At 42.9% G+C, this 15760-nt stretch overlaps 1 protein-coding gene across 2 annotated transcripts in view; it reads left to right on the forward strand.

The window, feature by feature from the left end:
* The window catches only part of HTT (huntingtin), a 182880-nt gene that overhangs the window by 141156 nt on the left and 25964 nt on the right, over positions 1 to 15760 (forward strand). For both annotated transcript variants that reach the window (XM_075857408.1, XM_075857398.1), the window contains 3 exons: positions 4565 to 4647; positions 6934 to 7064; positions 11128 to 11257. In XM_075857408.1, the coding sequence (XP_075713523.1) occupies positions 4565 to 4647; positions 6934 to 7064; positions 11128 to 11257 (344 nt within the window). The remainder of the gene's footprint in view (positions 1 to 4564; positions 4648 to 6933; positions 7065 to 11127; positions 11258 to 15760) is intronic.

Genomic DNA, 15760 nt, shown 5'->3' on the forward strand with positions numbered 1-15760 from the left:
CATATTGTACTTTATGTTACGGAAAAAAATTTGGTCGATAAATTCAATATTTATTTGTAAAAAACACCAAAATTTGAAGAAAATTTGCAAAAATTAGCATTTTTCTAAATTTAAATGTATCTGCTTGTAAAACAGATAGTAATACCACACAAAATAGTTACTAGTTAACATCCTCCACATGTCTACTTTAGTTTGGCATCGTTTTTTGAACATTATTTTATTTTTCTAGGACGTTACAAGACTTAGAACTTTAGCAGCGATTTCTCATATTTTGAAGAAAATTTCAAAAGCCGATTTTTACAGGGGCCAGTTCAGTTCTGAAGTGGCTTTGAGGGTCTTATTTATTAGAAAGTCCCCATAAATCACCCCATTTTGAAAACTGCACCCCTCAAAGTATTCAAAACAGCATTCAGAAAGTGTTTTAACCCTTTAGGCGTTTCACAGGAATTAAAGCAAAGTAGAGGTGAAAGTTACAAATGTCATTTTTTTTTTACAAAATTCATTTGTAATAAAAAAAATTCTATACCACAGAAGTTTTTACCCGAGAAATGGAACTTATTATTTATTGCCCAGATTCTGCAGTTTTTAGAAATATCCCACATGTGGCCCTAGTGCGCTAATTTACTGAAATACAGGCCTCCGAAGCAAAGAAGCACCTAGTGGATTTTGGGGCCTCCTTTTTTTTAGCATATATTTTAGGTATCATGTCAGGTTTGAAGAGGTCTTGTGGGGCCAAAACAATAAAAACCCCCAAAAGTGACCTCATTTTGGAAACTACACCCCTCAAGGAATTTATCTATGGGTATAGTTAGCATTTTGAACCCACAGTTTTTTTGCAAAATGTATTTGAATTAGTATGTGAAGATGAAAATCTACTTTTTTTCTGAAAAAAACGTAGAATTTTTTTATTTTTTCAAGGAATAAAAGAGAAAAAACACCCCAACATATGTAAAGCAATTTCTCCCGATTACAGCAATACCCCATATGTGGTAATAAACTGCAGTTTGGACCCACAGCAGGACTCAGAAGGAAAGGAGCACCATTTGGATTTTGAAATTCTGATTTTGCTGGAATAGTTTTCAGTGCCTTGTCGCGTTTGAATTGCACTGGAGGGAACAAAATAGTGGAAACCCCCGGAAAGTGACCCCATTTTGGAAACTACACTCATCAAGGAATTTTTCTAGGGGTAAAGTTAGCATTTTGATGCCACAGTTGTTTTGCTGAATTCATTGGAATTATTCTGTAAAGGTAAAAATCTACTTTTTTTCTGAAAAAAGGTAGCCATTTTTAATTTTTACAAGGAATAAAGGAGAAAAAGCACCCCAACATTTGTAAAACAATTTCTCCCGATTACGGAAATATGCCATATGTGGTAATAAACGGCTGTTTGGACCCACAGCAGAGCTTAGAAGGGAAGGAGCGCTATTTGTCTTTTGGAGATCAAATTTAGCTGAAATGGTTTTTGGGTGCCATGTTGCATTTGCAAAGCCCCTGAGAGGCCAAAACAGTGGAACCCCCCAAAAGTGGAAATTACACCACTTAAAGAATCTATCTAGGGATATAGTGGGCATTTAGACCCCACAAGTCTTTTGCAGGATTTATTAGAATTAGGCCGTGAAAATGAATATCAACATTTCTTCCACTAAAATGTTGTATTTTTTCAATTTCACAAAGGATAAAGGAGAAAATGCTGCCCAACATTTGTAAAGCAATTTCTCCCGAGTGTGGCAATACCCCACGTGTGGTCATAAATGTTTTTTCATTAGAAAGTAATTAACCCTTTCTGGACTGATCCATTTTTTTCTTTTCCTTTTTAGTTTTTTCCTCCCCGCGTTCCAAGAGCCACAACTTTTTTATTTTTCAGTCAATAGAGCGGTATGAGGGCTTATTTATTGAGGGACGAGCGGTCGTTTTTATTGGTACCATTTTTTGGTACATACAACTTTTTGAACACTTTTTATTACATTTTTAGGTAGAGCCAAGGTGACCAAAAAAACAGCGATTTTGCCGTTTTAAATGCTTTATTTTTCACGTGAGACGCTCCATGCATCACCCCCCCCCCCCACACTACGACATGCTATGTTGTGGTGCGCGCAGGGGTTAATGTGCAGCGGATGGTGCAGAGTAAAAATTACAATTTTCCACTCATATGCCATTTTAGTGCACTACATGTTATGCCCAGTTTGTGCCACTGAAGACGAATACCTCATAAAATATTAAGGGGGTTCTCCTGGGTATGGCGATGCCATATCTATGGGCGTAAACTGGTGTTTGGGCACGCTGCAGGGCTCAGAAGGGAGGGAGCAGCATTTGGCTTTTGGGGCGCAGATGTAGCTTGGTAGTAGTTCTGTTTGGGGTTTTACTGGTGTCTCAATATATAATGTGGGGGCATATGTAATCTGTGCGGAGTACATCAGGGTACATGTTATCTGTGCGGGGTACATCAGGGTATAATAAGAGGGTATAATAATGCAGTAAATAAATAATAATCCGCAGATATGTGGCCGGTGTCGCACTGATAAAAGGCGCCCGATCTTATCTGCTTTTGGAACACTGCACATTTTGCATCGCCATATTCTGAGAGCCAGAACGGTTTTATTTTTTCTCCACCGGAGCTGTGTGAGGGTTTATTCTTTGCGGGACAATCTGTAGTTTTCATTGGTACCATTTTGGGGTACCAGAAATTTTTTTGATCACGTTTTCTTCAATTTTTTGGCAAGCAAGGTGACCAAAAACCATCAATTCTGAAACAGTTTTTTATGGCGTTCACCCTGGGCTATAAATTACCATTATATTTTATACTGCGGGTCGATACGATTACAGCGATACCATACGTATATAACTTTTTGATGTTTTGCAGCGTTTGTGCAATAAAATCACTTATTTATAAAATAAATTCTTTTTTGTGTCACCGTATTCTGAGAGCGACAACTTTTTTTATTTTTCAGTCAAAAAAGCGGTGTAAGGGCTTGTTTTTTGCGGGACGGGTTGTAGTTTGTATTGGTACCATTTTGGCGTACATGCGACTTTTTGATCACTTTTTATTGTCGATTTTGGGAGGGGTGGTAACCAAAAAATTGTGATTCGGGCACTGTTTTTCGTTTATTTTTTTCGCGGTGTTCACCGTGCGGGAAAAATAATATTACAGTTTTATAGTCGGGATCGTTACGAACGCGGTGATACCAAATATGTGTACTTTTTTTATCGTGTTAATTTTTTTCCTATAATAAAAGACTTATTATAGGAAAAAAAGCATTCTTTGTTTATATCACTTCTAACTTTTATTTTTACACTTTTTCAAAACATTTTTATTATCTTTTTTTTACTTTTTTTACTTGTCCCACTAGGGGACACTTAGACTTGCAGCTCTGATCGCTGCTGGAACACATTACACTACACACGTAGTGTAATGTGTTCTAACTGTCATTGTGACGTGACAGTCACACTGACAGGAAGCAGAGGAAGAACGGCCGGAGGCTGATCCTCCGAGGCTTCCGTACATGGCAACCCGGAGGTCATTGTCTGGCCTCTGGTTGCCATGATAAGGATCGCCAGCCCCCGCAAATACATGTGGGGGGCTGCCGATCCGCTGTAAACCTCTTCAATGTGGGGATCGCAATCGACCACCGCATCGAAGGGGTTAATTGCCGATTTCAGCGGCGACAGGCCGCTGATCGGCAACAGGGAGAGCAGGGCTGACACCCTGCACAGTTAACCGCCGCTGCGGTGTAGCGCCGCGCGGCGGTTAACTGTCAAAGCACTGACGTTAATGAACGTCAAGGTGCGCGAAGTTACTGCACACATTGACGTTTATTAACGTCAAGGTGCGGGAAGGGGTTAAGGTCCAAAATTGGCCTGACTCTAATTAAGGGCCACAGGAATGTTGTTGTTTTTTTTGTGTTGCTGCATTCAGAGAGCCCCCTCCCTCCGTCCAACCACTGTCTTACTGCCTTAGTTATTGACCGCGGCATCTAAGGGGTTAAACTGTGTGTTTTTGTTTTGTTTTTTGTTTCCCCGCTCCCGTCAGGTGTAGCGGGAATCGTTCTGTGCTCTATCGCCACTTGCCTGCTGCAATCTCGTGGGTACATTGGCCAATGCCCATAAGATCTTAATGAGAAATCTCTCGTCGCCAGTCGTAAAGGGTTATTGATTTCAGCAGCCTGTGCTACCAAACAAAAATGATATAATCACTTCATCCATTGCTCGGTTCGGTTTTCCTGCAGGTCTGTGTTTTTTTAGACTGCTGCCTTTATTTTATATTCTGTATGTGGATTCCTGCTTTAGTGACCTTTCATACCCAGCGGGAGATAGCGCGGCACCAGAACACGCCACAATAGTATTACCGGCCATTATCCCTACTCCTGTGTCTCATCCCGCAGGGAAACGTTCATGTCAGATCTCCACAAAGCTCTCAACCTTGATGTTATATGTGGTGTCGTGTCTTATACCATCTCTTTCATTGCGTGTAATTATTCTCTGAAGCCGGCTGCATTCTCTGTTGTTTGATGTGTTCGGGATAGCTGTGGATACAGGGCGGTTTTTATCTCTTGTACTTCTATTTCAGGAGCTCTGATCAGTCCTGAGAAGCTCTTACTGCAGATCAATACGGAACGTGAAATCGGGAACATGAGTTATAAGTTGGGACAAGTGAGTCATTCAAGGAGGTTTTTATTTTTGCTTATAGACGTTCTCAACTCTTCAGTTTATTACACTTTAAAATGTATTTTTCATCTACATGCAAAGGAGGCAGACATGTTTTTTTCAAAGGAGTACTTACCGAAAGGAAAAAAAAAGTTTAGAACTAGACAATATAACGTAGCCAGGTCTAGAAGCCAACTCCAAAAATCTGACTGCAGCGACGACATGCTGTAGGGCCGGGTCCTCACTGCAACTGCGAGCCCGGCCTTACACTTCACGGTAAATCCATGCATTGTTGTGTTTTTTGCCGCAATCACTGTAAAACTGTGGCATGTGTTTACAGTTTTGGTTTTTCCAGGGTGCTGTAATGGTACAGCTCTCAGTAGGCACAACACCCCTCCTCCCCCAGCCTCCTGTCAATAGTCACAGTAAGGTTTCTCACCAGCTCCCTAATCCTAGCAATGACCAGAATAAAGGGGCTGTGACTTTCCTTTCTTTCTTTTCTCTTCTTTCTTTTCTCTTCTTTCTTTTCTTTTTCTTTCTTTTCTCTTCTTTTTCTTTCTTTTCTCTTCTTTCTTTTCTTTTTCTTTCTTTTCTCTTCTTTCTTTTCTTTTTCTTTTCTTTTTCTTTCTTTTCTTTTTCTTTCTTTTCTCTTCTTTCTTTTCTTTTTCTTTCTTTTCTTTTTCTTTCTTTTCTTTCTTTTCTTTTTCTTTCTTTTCTTTTTCTTTCTTTTCTCTTCTTTCTTTTCTTTTTCTTTCTTTTCTCTTCTTTCTTTTCTTTTTCTTTCTTTTTCTCTTCTTTCTTTCTTTTTCTCTTCTTTTTCTTTTCTTTTTCTTTCTCTTCTTTCTCTTTTCTTTTTCTTTCTCTTCTTTCTCTTCTTTCTCTTCTTTCTCTTCTTTCTCTTCTTTCTTTTCTTTCTTTTCTTTCTTTTCTTTTTCTTTCTTTTTCTCTTCTTTCTCTTCTTTCTTTTCTTTTTCTTTCTCTTCTTTCTCTTCTTTCTCTTCTTTCTCTTCTTTCTTTTCTTTTTCTTTCTTTTTCTCTTTTTTTCTTTCTCTTCTTTCTCTTCTTCTTTCTCTTCTTCTTTCTCTTCTTCTTCTTCTTCTTCTTCTTCTTCTTTCTCTTCTTCTTCTTCTTTCTCTTCTTCTTCTTCTTTCTCTTCTTCTTCTTCTTCTTCTTCTTCTTTCTCTTCTTCTTCTTCTTCTTCTTCTTCTTCTTCTTCTTCTTCTTCTTCTTCTTCTTTCTCTTCTTCTTCTTCTTCTTCTTTCTCTTCTTCTTCTTCTTCTTCTTCTTCTTCTTTCTCTTCTTCTTCTTCTTCTTCTTCTTCTTCTTCTTCTTCTTCTTCTTCTTCTTCTTCTTCTTTCTCTTCTTCTTTCTCTTCTTCTTCTTCTTCTTCTTCTTCTTCTTCTTTCTCTTCTTCTTTCTCCTTCTTTCTCTTCTTCTTCTTCTTCTTCTTCTTTCTCTTCTTCTTTCTCCTTCTTTCTCTTCTTCTTCTTCTTCTTCTTCTTTCTCTTCTTCTTTCTCCTTCTTTCTCTTCTTCTTCTTCTTCTTCTTCTTCTTTCTCTTCTTCTTCTTCTTCTTCTTTCTCGTCTTTCTTCTCATTCGTTCAGGTGAATAGGATTGTGTTTGAATTCAGATGCCGCAATTGGTAGGGAATGGGGCTGGTTTGGTAAAACGAAAGGGCTGCAGTAATTCACGAACCGTAAGGACTCCTTCGTTCTAGGCACTGCTGGGGGTTCCAGTGGTCTGTTCCCCTCCAATTAAACTCATGGGATATCCATTTGACATGTCATCAATGCCTATGGTAGAAAAATGCCTTTAATTTGAGTCCATATTTGCTGTAGTCCACACTGAAGAAAACATGGCGTTGTCTTAGTGGGGTATTACAAAATTGTAAACTGTTTGGGCTCAAAATAAAACAAAGAAATAACAAACTTCACCATATACTTACCAAATTCACTCTCTGGCACTGTTCCCTGCCACTCCTGTTTGTCTAAACATGCGCTGACGTACTGTTTATAGTGAGTGACATCACGCTGGATGACTGTGGTGGGCAATCGCTTGGCGCAAAGGTGGGCAGAAGCCAGCGATTTGGCCACTGTGGTCATTTGACATTCCATTACAATAGACAGCAAGTCGCAGCACAGAGGAGCAATGGCAGCGGCACAGGGGACCAAAGCGGAATCGGTAGGATTTGTGATTGCAGTTTTGTTATTTTTCCATTATGAGCTCATATGCTGATGTTTTAAAATCCCGGAAAACCTCTAATAAACTACTATTTTATGTGTTCTCACGTAGGTCTCTATCCATTCTGTCTGGCTGGGAAACAAGATCACCCCCCTGAGACAAGAAGAGCTTGATGAAGATGAGGAGGATGAGAGTGATGTCCCAGCCCCATCTTCACCACCAATATCTCCTATAAACTCCAGGTTTGTCCTTCCTTCGTGCTGTGTGTAAACGGTTTCAGTCTAGTGTTATATGTTCACACACTCAGGATTTGCACTAGACAAACCCGCCTTGGATTTTGAGGATAATCCGTGACAGAAATCTATAGCTGAATCTCGGATTTTTGCCGCAAATTGGCATGCGCATTAGGTCTATTAAAGTTCTAAGGAACTACAGCAGGATGGACATGTTCTTTGTGAGTCATCACCTATTGTCCTGGGCTCTGGTGTCTCGGATTGGTTTGATGATCTGGACAGATCATGCGCCAGTTTTCCTCTCACTACGGTTCCCTCGGGGGGAGGCGAGGGAATGGCATTGGAAGCTAAATCCTCTTCTTTTGAAGGATTCGGTGTGTCGAGCGGCTGTTACCCGTTCGATCTCAGAGTTCTTAGATCATCACAACCTAGATCCCACCCCCCTACCGATACAGTGGGAAGCGCTGAAAAGTTTCGCGTGAGGTATCTTTATCCAACAGGGCTCCAGGCTTAAAAAAGAGAGAGCTTTTAAAATGAAGAAGTTACTGTCTGGTATTCAGTCCCTAGAGTCTGCACATAAACAGTCGAGACAGCCTCAAACGTTAGCGGAATTATCAGAGGCCAGGAATTCCTTGAGAGAGTTGCTGGATCAGGCTCAGGCCTCTTTCAGAGATCGTGCTAGGGGTTTCTTTTACCAACACTCTAATAAGTGTGACAGAGCACTAGCCAGAGCACTCAAGCCATGGGTTCCCACCTCTTATATTCCAACGATTAAGTCATGCTCGGGTGACCTTAAACATAAGCCAGAAGAGATAGTGCAAACCTTTCGGGAGTATTACCACTCCTTGTATAATCTCAGGGGACCTTTACAAGATATGTCCTCTGCTGCTCTGCAAAGGAAAATTGACCAATATGTGGCTAAAACAGCTCTGCCAGAACTGGAAAGGGCTGAGACCGAGGAGTTGAGCGCGGATTTTTCTGATGAAGAAATCCAGGGCGTTATCAAGTCCGCTCCGTCGGGTAAAAGTCCGGGCCCGGATGGTTTCCCGACGTCCTTCTACAAGGCTTTTCTTCCGCAGCTCCTTCCCTTTATGACTAAGGTATTCAATTCGGTCACGTCGTCAATGCCCTTCACGCCGCAAACGTTGGAAGCTACCATTACGGTTATTCCTAAACCAGGGAAAGACCATTCTATCTGTGCCAATTACCGCCCGATTTCGCTAATAAATGTTGATGTTAAGCATTATTCCAAGGCAATTGCAAATAGATTGGCACCTCTGCTCCCGGGAATCATCCATACTGATCAAGCGGGGTTTGTCCTCCGGAGAGAAGCGAGGGACAATACCAATAAAACTCTTCTCCTGATGTCCCACGCGAAGAAAAAGTCCATACCCACTTGTCTGATCTCAGTTGATGCAGAGAAAGCTTTCGACCGAGTCCACTGGGTCTTCTTGAGATTGGCCTTACAACAAATGGGAATTGGCCCGGTAATGATAGAAAGGATCTTTGCTCTATATCAGAAACCCACGGCTAGAGTCAGGGCCAATGGCATTTACTCCGCAGCTCTACAGATTGCTAACGGAACCAGACAGGGGTGCCCGCTGTCCCCATTACTATATGTGATCACAATGGAACATCTGGCAGTGGCGATCCGTACATCTCCAGATATTTCTGGGATTAGGGTAGGTGGTGAATACCATAAGCTGGCGTTATATGCAGACCTCTTATTGTTCATTACTAATCCTGTTATTTCCTTCCCGGTGCTTATTCGAGAATTTGAAGAGTTCGGAAGGGTCAGTAATTTCAAGGTCAATTACACAAAGACGGAAGCGCTAAATGTATCGCTTCCACAGGAGTTGGTTGATCTTCTAAGATCATCCTTCTCTTTCAAATGGCAAGCGACATCTATCAAATACCTGGGGGTTCAGATTTCTGGCACTTTAACGGATCTGTACTCCCTTAATTATCCTCCCCTAATGCAACGTACGCTGAAAGATCTCCAATCCTATGACAGAGCACAATTGTCATGGTTTGGACGTATTAATGCCATCAAAATGGATATCCTCCCTAGGTTCTTGTATCTATTTCAGGCAATCCCTGTTATGGTTCCTAGGGCGTATTTTAAGACATTGGAGGCAGCGTTTCGTAAGTTCGTCTGGGGCACTCTGAGGCCTCGCATTAGTATGAGCTCATTGTCTCGCCCTAAGCTGAAAGGGGGAGCGGGACTCCCAGATTTGGGGTTGTACCACCAAGCTGTAGTGCTTTCTAGAGTGATAGACTGGTTTCATAATGACACCAATAAACAATGGGTGGGGATTGAGAGGTCCTTGGTGGCGCTCTCTCTGAGATCGCTGCCGTGGATTCTGCCGGATCATCGACCACCCCTCTCGACCCTTCCTATGCTTACCCATCATTTTCTCACTCTCTGGGACAGATTGATGGTTCGAAAGGGGCTTTCCCATAGACCAGGACTTCTTAGCCCTCTGTTCGATAACTCTGAGTTTCCACCAGCTGTTCACAAAGCTACCTTTTTGAGTTGGACCGCTTCAGAAGATACTAGGCTATGTCAGGTGATGTCGGATGGGGGTCGCCTCCCTCCGCTACATATGTTGAGAGAGACCTGCCCGGAGAGGACTCTTTCATGGTTGGAATATGCACAATTGTCTACCTTTTTACACTCGGCCCTGCCGGATGGTATCTGCATCTCAGTGACCACGTCCTTTGAATCATTGTTGCTCTTACAAGAGCCACCTACTCGTGTGATCTCCAAGATGTATGCCATCCTATTAAAGACTTCTGTCAATCAGCCCCCTGCATATGTTAGCGCATGGGAAGAGGACCTAGGTTTCTCCATATCTCTGCTTGATTGGGACAGGGTTTTCCTCCTGACCCATAAAATGCCAATGGCTTGCCACGCTCAGGAAACATTTTTTAAAATACTGACCAGATGGTACCGTTGCCCACAGATTCTACATAAAATGTACCGAGAAGTATCAGAGGTCTGTTGGTGGTTTAGCAACGAGACTGGCACGATGTTGCACATTTGGTGGTCCTGCCCATTGTTGCAGACTTTTTGGAAAGCGGTGTTCGACATCTATGCATTGATGTAGTGTGCTCCTATCATACCCACTCCTCAGATGGCTCTGTTATCCTTGATTCCGGGTCCTCTGTCAGGCATAAAAAAGGGCCTACTCAGACATTTCCTGACAGCAGCACGGACAGTAATTCCTAGACACTGGAAGACTTCTGCGGTGCCTACGATTGGTGAATGGGTTGTGGAAATGGACCTACTGTGTAGAATGGAGTCTCTTCTTGCAGAAGACAGAGGCAGCTATGACGCGGTTCTTTATCTGTGGAACGCATGGTCATCCTTCAAATCTGGTCCTCATTTCGCAGTATTCCATATGGTGGCCTATATAGCTAGGTCCTGATTGGGCTTCATCAGAAATGGAGGCGGTACAATATTCCTCTTGTGGTAATGTCTCTGCTCCCAGCACTCATTAAGATTCCTCATTTTCTTTCCCTTGCTCTTCTTTTGTCCGTCTTCTCTTCCCTTTCTTTTTGTCTTCTTTTGGTTTGTCTTAATCTTTCCTCTTCTTACCTGTTCGGGGGGGGGGGGTCACTTTTCATAATATGTGTCAAGTCAGGGAATATGTGCCTTGCAAATATAGAAAGGCATTCTCTACCTCATGTGCCATGTGCCCGACTGTATATTTTTCTAAATGCAGGTGACAACTGCCCCGGAGTAACAAGGATATTGATGTACATAAGCGTTTGCTTCGATCTATATGATAGGATTTGTTTTGATTTGATATGTTCTGTTCTGATCGATTACGAAAGTATTCACGCACTTTATTCTTGTTCTTGTGTGTTTGTAAATTTTACAATAAAAATCTAAATTATGAAAAAAAAAAAAAAGTTCTAAGGAACTAATCTGATCCTTTTTTTCGGAGCTTTTGAATGAGCATAAAATGCCCCACTCAGGTGCATTGTCTGCAGAATGGTTGCGGTTCCTGTTCGGATTTAGGCACGGAGTCCACGTTAGTGATGTCTCCCCTATATCTGTTTGCAGGAAGCATCGTGCTGGAGTTGATATACATTCCTGTTCACAATTTCTTCTCGAGCTCTACAGTCAGTGGATTCTCCCTTCTAATACCGGCAAGAAGACCCCGGTCATCCTGATAAGTGAGGTGGTGAGATCGGTAAGTCGCAGGTTATAGTACTTGACTATGTATATTGTCCACGTGGTGACGCTGTTAAAAATTACTTTGTAGGTTTAGTGTGTAGCCATGTTTTGTGGAAGAGTGGGTGATTGGCATATCTCTAGGTGTTGAGACCAGAGTTGAATATGACTCATAGTAGGTGTCAACTGTGGATATAATACTGGAGAACTAGAAGCTGTAATGCTGCTGTCCAAGTTTCCATGTTCTATCTAGAACTGCATACTGTGGACATTCAGGTTATATTTGAGATTGAGTCTTAAAGGAAACAGGTCAGCACGTTCATGCTGCACTAACCGCGAACAGCATGATTTAGCAACAGATGCCCTCATTCCATTAAACTATGTTTTACTCTAAAGTGCTGAGCTCGGGGATACGTGTCAGCTGGGCAGCTCTCCTCCAAATTCTCCCTGCCGAGCTCAGTTTCATTGAGAGGTCTTCCTCTATATTGGAAAAGACCCTTTAATCAAGCGGAGCCTGCAGGGAGAAGCTAGAGGGAAGTCTCTCAGGGGGACACTTCTCCTCGTACCAAACTCTTAACATTGGCCGCAAGCCGGTGTTAAGATTGATGCAGCCCTAACTGAAATCAATGTACTGACTCTTTCCCTTTCATTTTATTCTTCACATACTGGATAGGACGTAATCGGGCCCAGGCTTAACCGTGTGGTCTATCCGCACAAGTAGTTTCACCCATAGGACCGAATAAAACACACAGGTCTTGCAAGTGCAACGTTGACACGACCCAGTACATTACTGCAGTAGAAGTGAATGGTAAACTGTTGCCAATATTTGTGCAGGATTTGCCATTTACCCTGGAATTCGACCCATGGAGAAAAGTTACATCCCCCTGTGGGATTAAATTACTGGAGTATATAGGTTCATACTTTCTTTCCATGGCCAGCTTAGTCTTTTGTTGCAAAAAAAAATAAATTGGCTTTACAATTCTAGCAATAGAGACCTCAAATAGAAAGAATACAAAAGGCAAATAGGTCCACATGACCCGTGATTATCCAATCACATGTATCGAAACATCGGTAGGTCAGTAAAAATAAAGCAAGAATGGCAGTATAAATTGAAGACATTATAAACGTCAAGTGACTGGACCAATATGAAACCGATTGGCTCTCGACACCTGGGAAGACGAAGCGTAGTGGGAGAGCTAGGAAAGACAAACCTAAAAGGAGGGATTAAAGTGGGGGGGGAGGGGGGGGAGAAAAAAAAAAAAAAAGTTAAACCATACACTTACGTGACCAAAAAACTGAGGTGGTGAGGAACATCAGGCCTGGGCAGGCACAAGACCAGCTTATTCAGTAGTGGAAATGCAGTGGAGCCAAAGGGACCACGTTTTGTCAACTGCTGCTGTTCGTTTCCTCCCGAAGGTGGTCAGGTCTAGATAACGATTGAGGAATGATTGGTGGTGTAGTGGAGTTCCAAAGAGCCGGAACACATTCCCTCGCTGCAGTCAGAGGTGTCTTAAAAGCGAGTGTTTGTAGTTGTGCAAGGAAATGTCGCTGTGATGGAGGACGAAGAGACCCGGTTCGTAAGGCAGGGTGTGACCAGTAACATTAGAAGTAATGGAGTGAACTGCCTTCCAGAAAGGGGAGAGGACATCACAGGACCAGAATACATAAAGAGTGCCATTCTCCACTCCACATCCCCAGCATAGGGGGGAGGTTGCAGGGAACGTCTTATGCAGTACTGTCGAAACTCTCTGTACCAACGTGAGAGTATTTTGTAATTCGTTTCCTGATATCTAGAGGAGACAGTAGATTTGTGGGCCAAAGTTAAGATCTTCTGTTTGTCCTCCGTAGTCCAAGATGCCTAAAGATGCCTTTCCCATTTAGCAATGATCGGGGGAAACCAGTCCACTGGTGGGGAGGGGAACCATCTGTATATCATGGAAAGTGAGCGTCGTACTGGACCATGAGCTGAGCACAGAGTTTGCAATGCAGTGAGAGCGTGGTCTGGAGGTGTCACCGGGGGAAGTGAAGAAAGGAAAGTGTGTAAGCTGGGATAGGCGCCACGAATCCAAGGGGAGTATATCATTCGGGTCTGTGAGTAAAGATCCCGATATCCATTGAGAGTCCTTCAAAAAGTGTCTAACCTGGAATCTCCCTCCTTTAAGCCAATCATGAAAACATCCGCCTGCCAACCCAGGAGGGAAGGCAGGTTTACCTAAAATAGGGAATAGGGTTGAAGGAGAGGGGAAGAGCCCTAGTTTAACGAAAAATCGGGAGGCAAGACGCAATGTCGGACCAATCGTCGGATGAGAGCATATGGCAGTATCGACTGGAGTGTTGAGCCAAGGGACGTTGAAGAGCGGTATAAGTGTGGACACTTGTTCTACTGTTGTTCAGCATTTTTGTGAGGAGTGTCGACACCTGTCAATTATTCTCGTGAGGTGTGCTGCCGTGTAGTATTTATAAGGGTGTGGGAGCGCCGCTCCCCCGAATCCTTTCCGAGTGATGGAATAGACCTGACTATACGTGGGGAACCGGGATGCCAAATAACCTTGGACCATACATGCAGAGATTGAAAGTGGGATATGGATGGGAAGAGCATGAAAGAGGTATAAGAGACTGGGTAGGACATTCATTTTAATGATGTTGCATCCACCAAACCATGAGAAAAAAACGGTACGCCAGGAGTCGAGGCCTGACTTGGCTAGCAAGGGAGGGAAATTTTATGCAAAAGTATGTGTAAGATCAGATGATAGCTAGATACTTAATCGCGTTAGAGGCCCAACTGAAGGGGAAGTTAGTGCGAAGCCTGGAGAGAGTAAATGGAGAAAGAGCCTCGGATTTTTGGAAGTTTATTTTAAAGGTAGATAAATGACCGTATGTATTCAGCTCTTTCATTAGATTAGGGAGAGAAATGTGGGGGTCGGTAAGGAAGAACAAGAGGTCGTCCGCATATGCTGCTACTATTGACGGGAGCCTATGGACAGCCCAGAGATATCAGGATTGTTACGTACTGTGCGAAGGAAAGGTTCAAATGAAAGGGGTCTGAGTAGAAACCATTTACTTTAACCGAGGCAGTCGGGCTAGAATAAAGAGATAAAATCCACGAGAACATGGAGTGTCCTAATCCTACATGTTTCAGAGTTTGACAGGGTGGATTGGGAATTTCTTGCTCAAACGCTTTCTCGGCGTCCGTGGAGAGAAGTAACATGGCAGTATTCCAAGTGTGCGCATAGGAAATAATGTCCAATGCTCTCGGGGTGTTCTCCCTCGTCTCCCTGGAGGGGAGGAATCCGGCTTGGTCTACATGTATGAGTGACCGCTAAGATACCGGCCTCCAGACTCAGACCTCATCTTCAAACAGTTTAGCATCTACATTGACTAGAGGTAGCTGGCACAACGGGTCGGGTCCTTGCCCTCTTTGGGAGTCACGGTTATATGCGCAAAAATAGTAGCCCTCGGCATGCCAAAGTCTTCAGTAAGGGCATTATAAGCGTGCCGAAAACCATCTGAGAGGATAGGAAGGAAGTGTTTGTAGTAGGTAAGAGTAAAACCTTCGGGTCCTGGGGCCTTGCCAGAGGAGGTCTCCTTGATAGCCCAGGCCAATTCCAGAGCAGTCAAAGGGGTCTGCAGTGAAGCAATGGTCTGCTCTGAAAGTGAGGGTCAGCCGGATTTTGTAATATAATCACGAATTTTCGAGGAGCGAGAAGGTGCTGGTGAGTCAAGGTTATAAAGGTTGGCATAAAATTGTTTAAAGGAATGGGCAATGTCTTTAGGTAGATGACGGAGCGTATCAGATTCGTTGTATATTCGCGGAACATATGTACGTGCTTGTTTACGTAAGGCATTCGCTAGGGGCCTACCACATTTATCTCCAAATTCATAGAACGTGCTACGACATTTGGTAAGAGTAGCCTTGGCCGTAGACGTTCCCTGAGAGTCGTATATTCTGACAATCTAGATGTAGTGGGGTTATGTTTATGGGATGTTTCAAGACGTCTCATCTGAGACCTAAGTTTAGGGGTTGTTGGCTACGTAGCAGTTTAGCTCGGGCGCCGTGTTTGATAAAAACTCCTCGGATAAAACATTTATGTGCTTCCCACACGGACAAGGAGCTGATAGTGGGGTCGGAATCCATATGGAAAAAATCCTCCAAGTTCAGTGAGGATCTGCTTAGAAATGGAGGGGTCCTGTAGGAGTTATTCATTCAAGCGCCAGTTACCCTTCGTAGGGAGAGTTCCCTCTAGTGTAATGGTTAGAGACACCAGCGAATGATCAGAGATGTGATTTCGACTGTATTTTTATTGAAAAGTTTCAAAATACACACGGGACAAAAAGACGTATGGGCAGGCCATACAATCCATTTGACATATTAGAAAATCTAATCAGACAAAACAAGACACCGGGAGAAAGACAAAAGGGAGGGGGGGAGAAAGCAAAAAAGGTCAATCAAAGACCAATCAAAGTTCTAACTCAGAGATAACGGTAGCCAATACTTGTCCCACGGATCCCACACCACTTTGAA

The sequence above is a fragment of the Rhinoderma darwinii genome, chromosome 1, assembly GCF_050947455.1.
Source record: "Rhinoderma darwinii isolate aRhiDar2 chromosome 1, aRhiDar2.hap1, whole genome shotgun sequence".
NCBI lineage: Eukaryota > Metazoa > Chordata > Amphibia > Anura > Rhinodermatidae > Rhinoderma > Rhinoderma darwinii.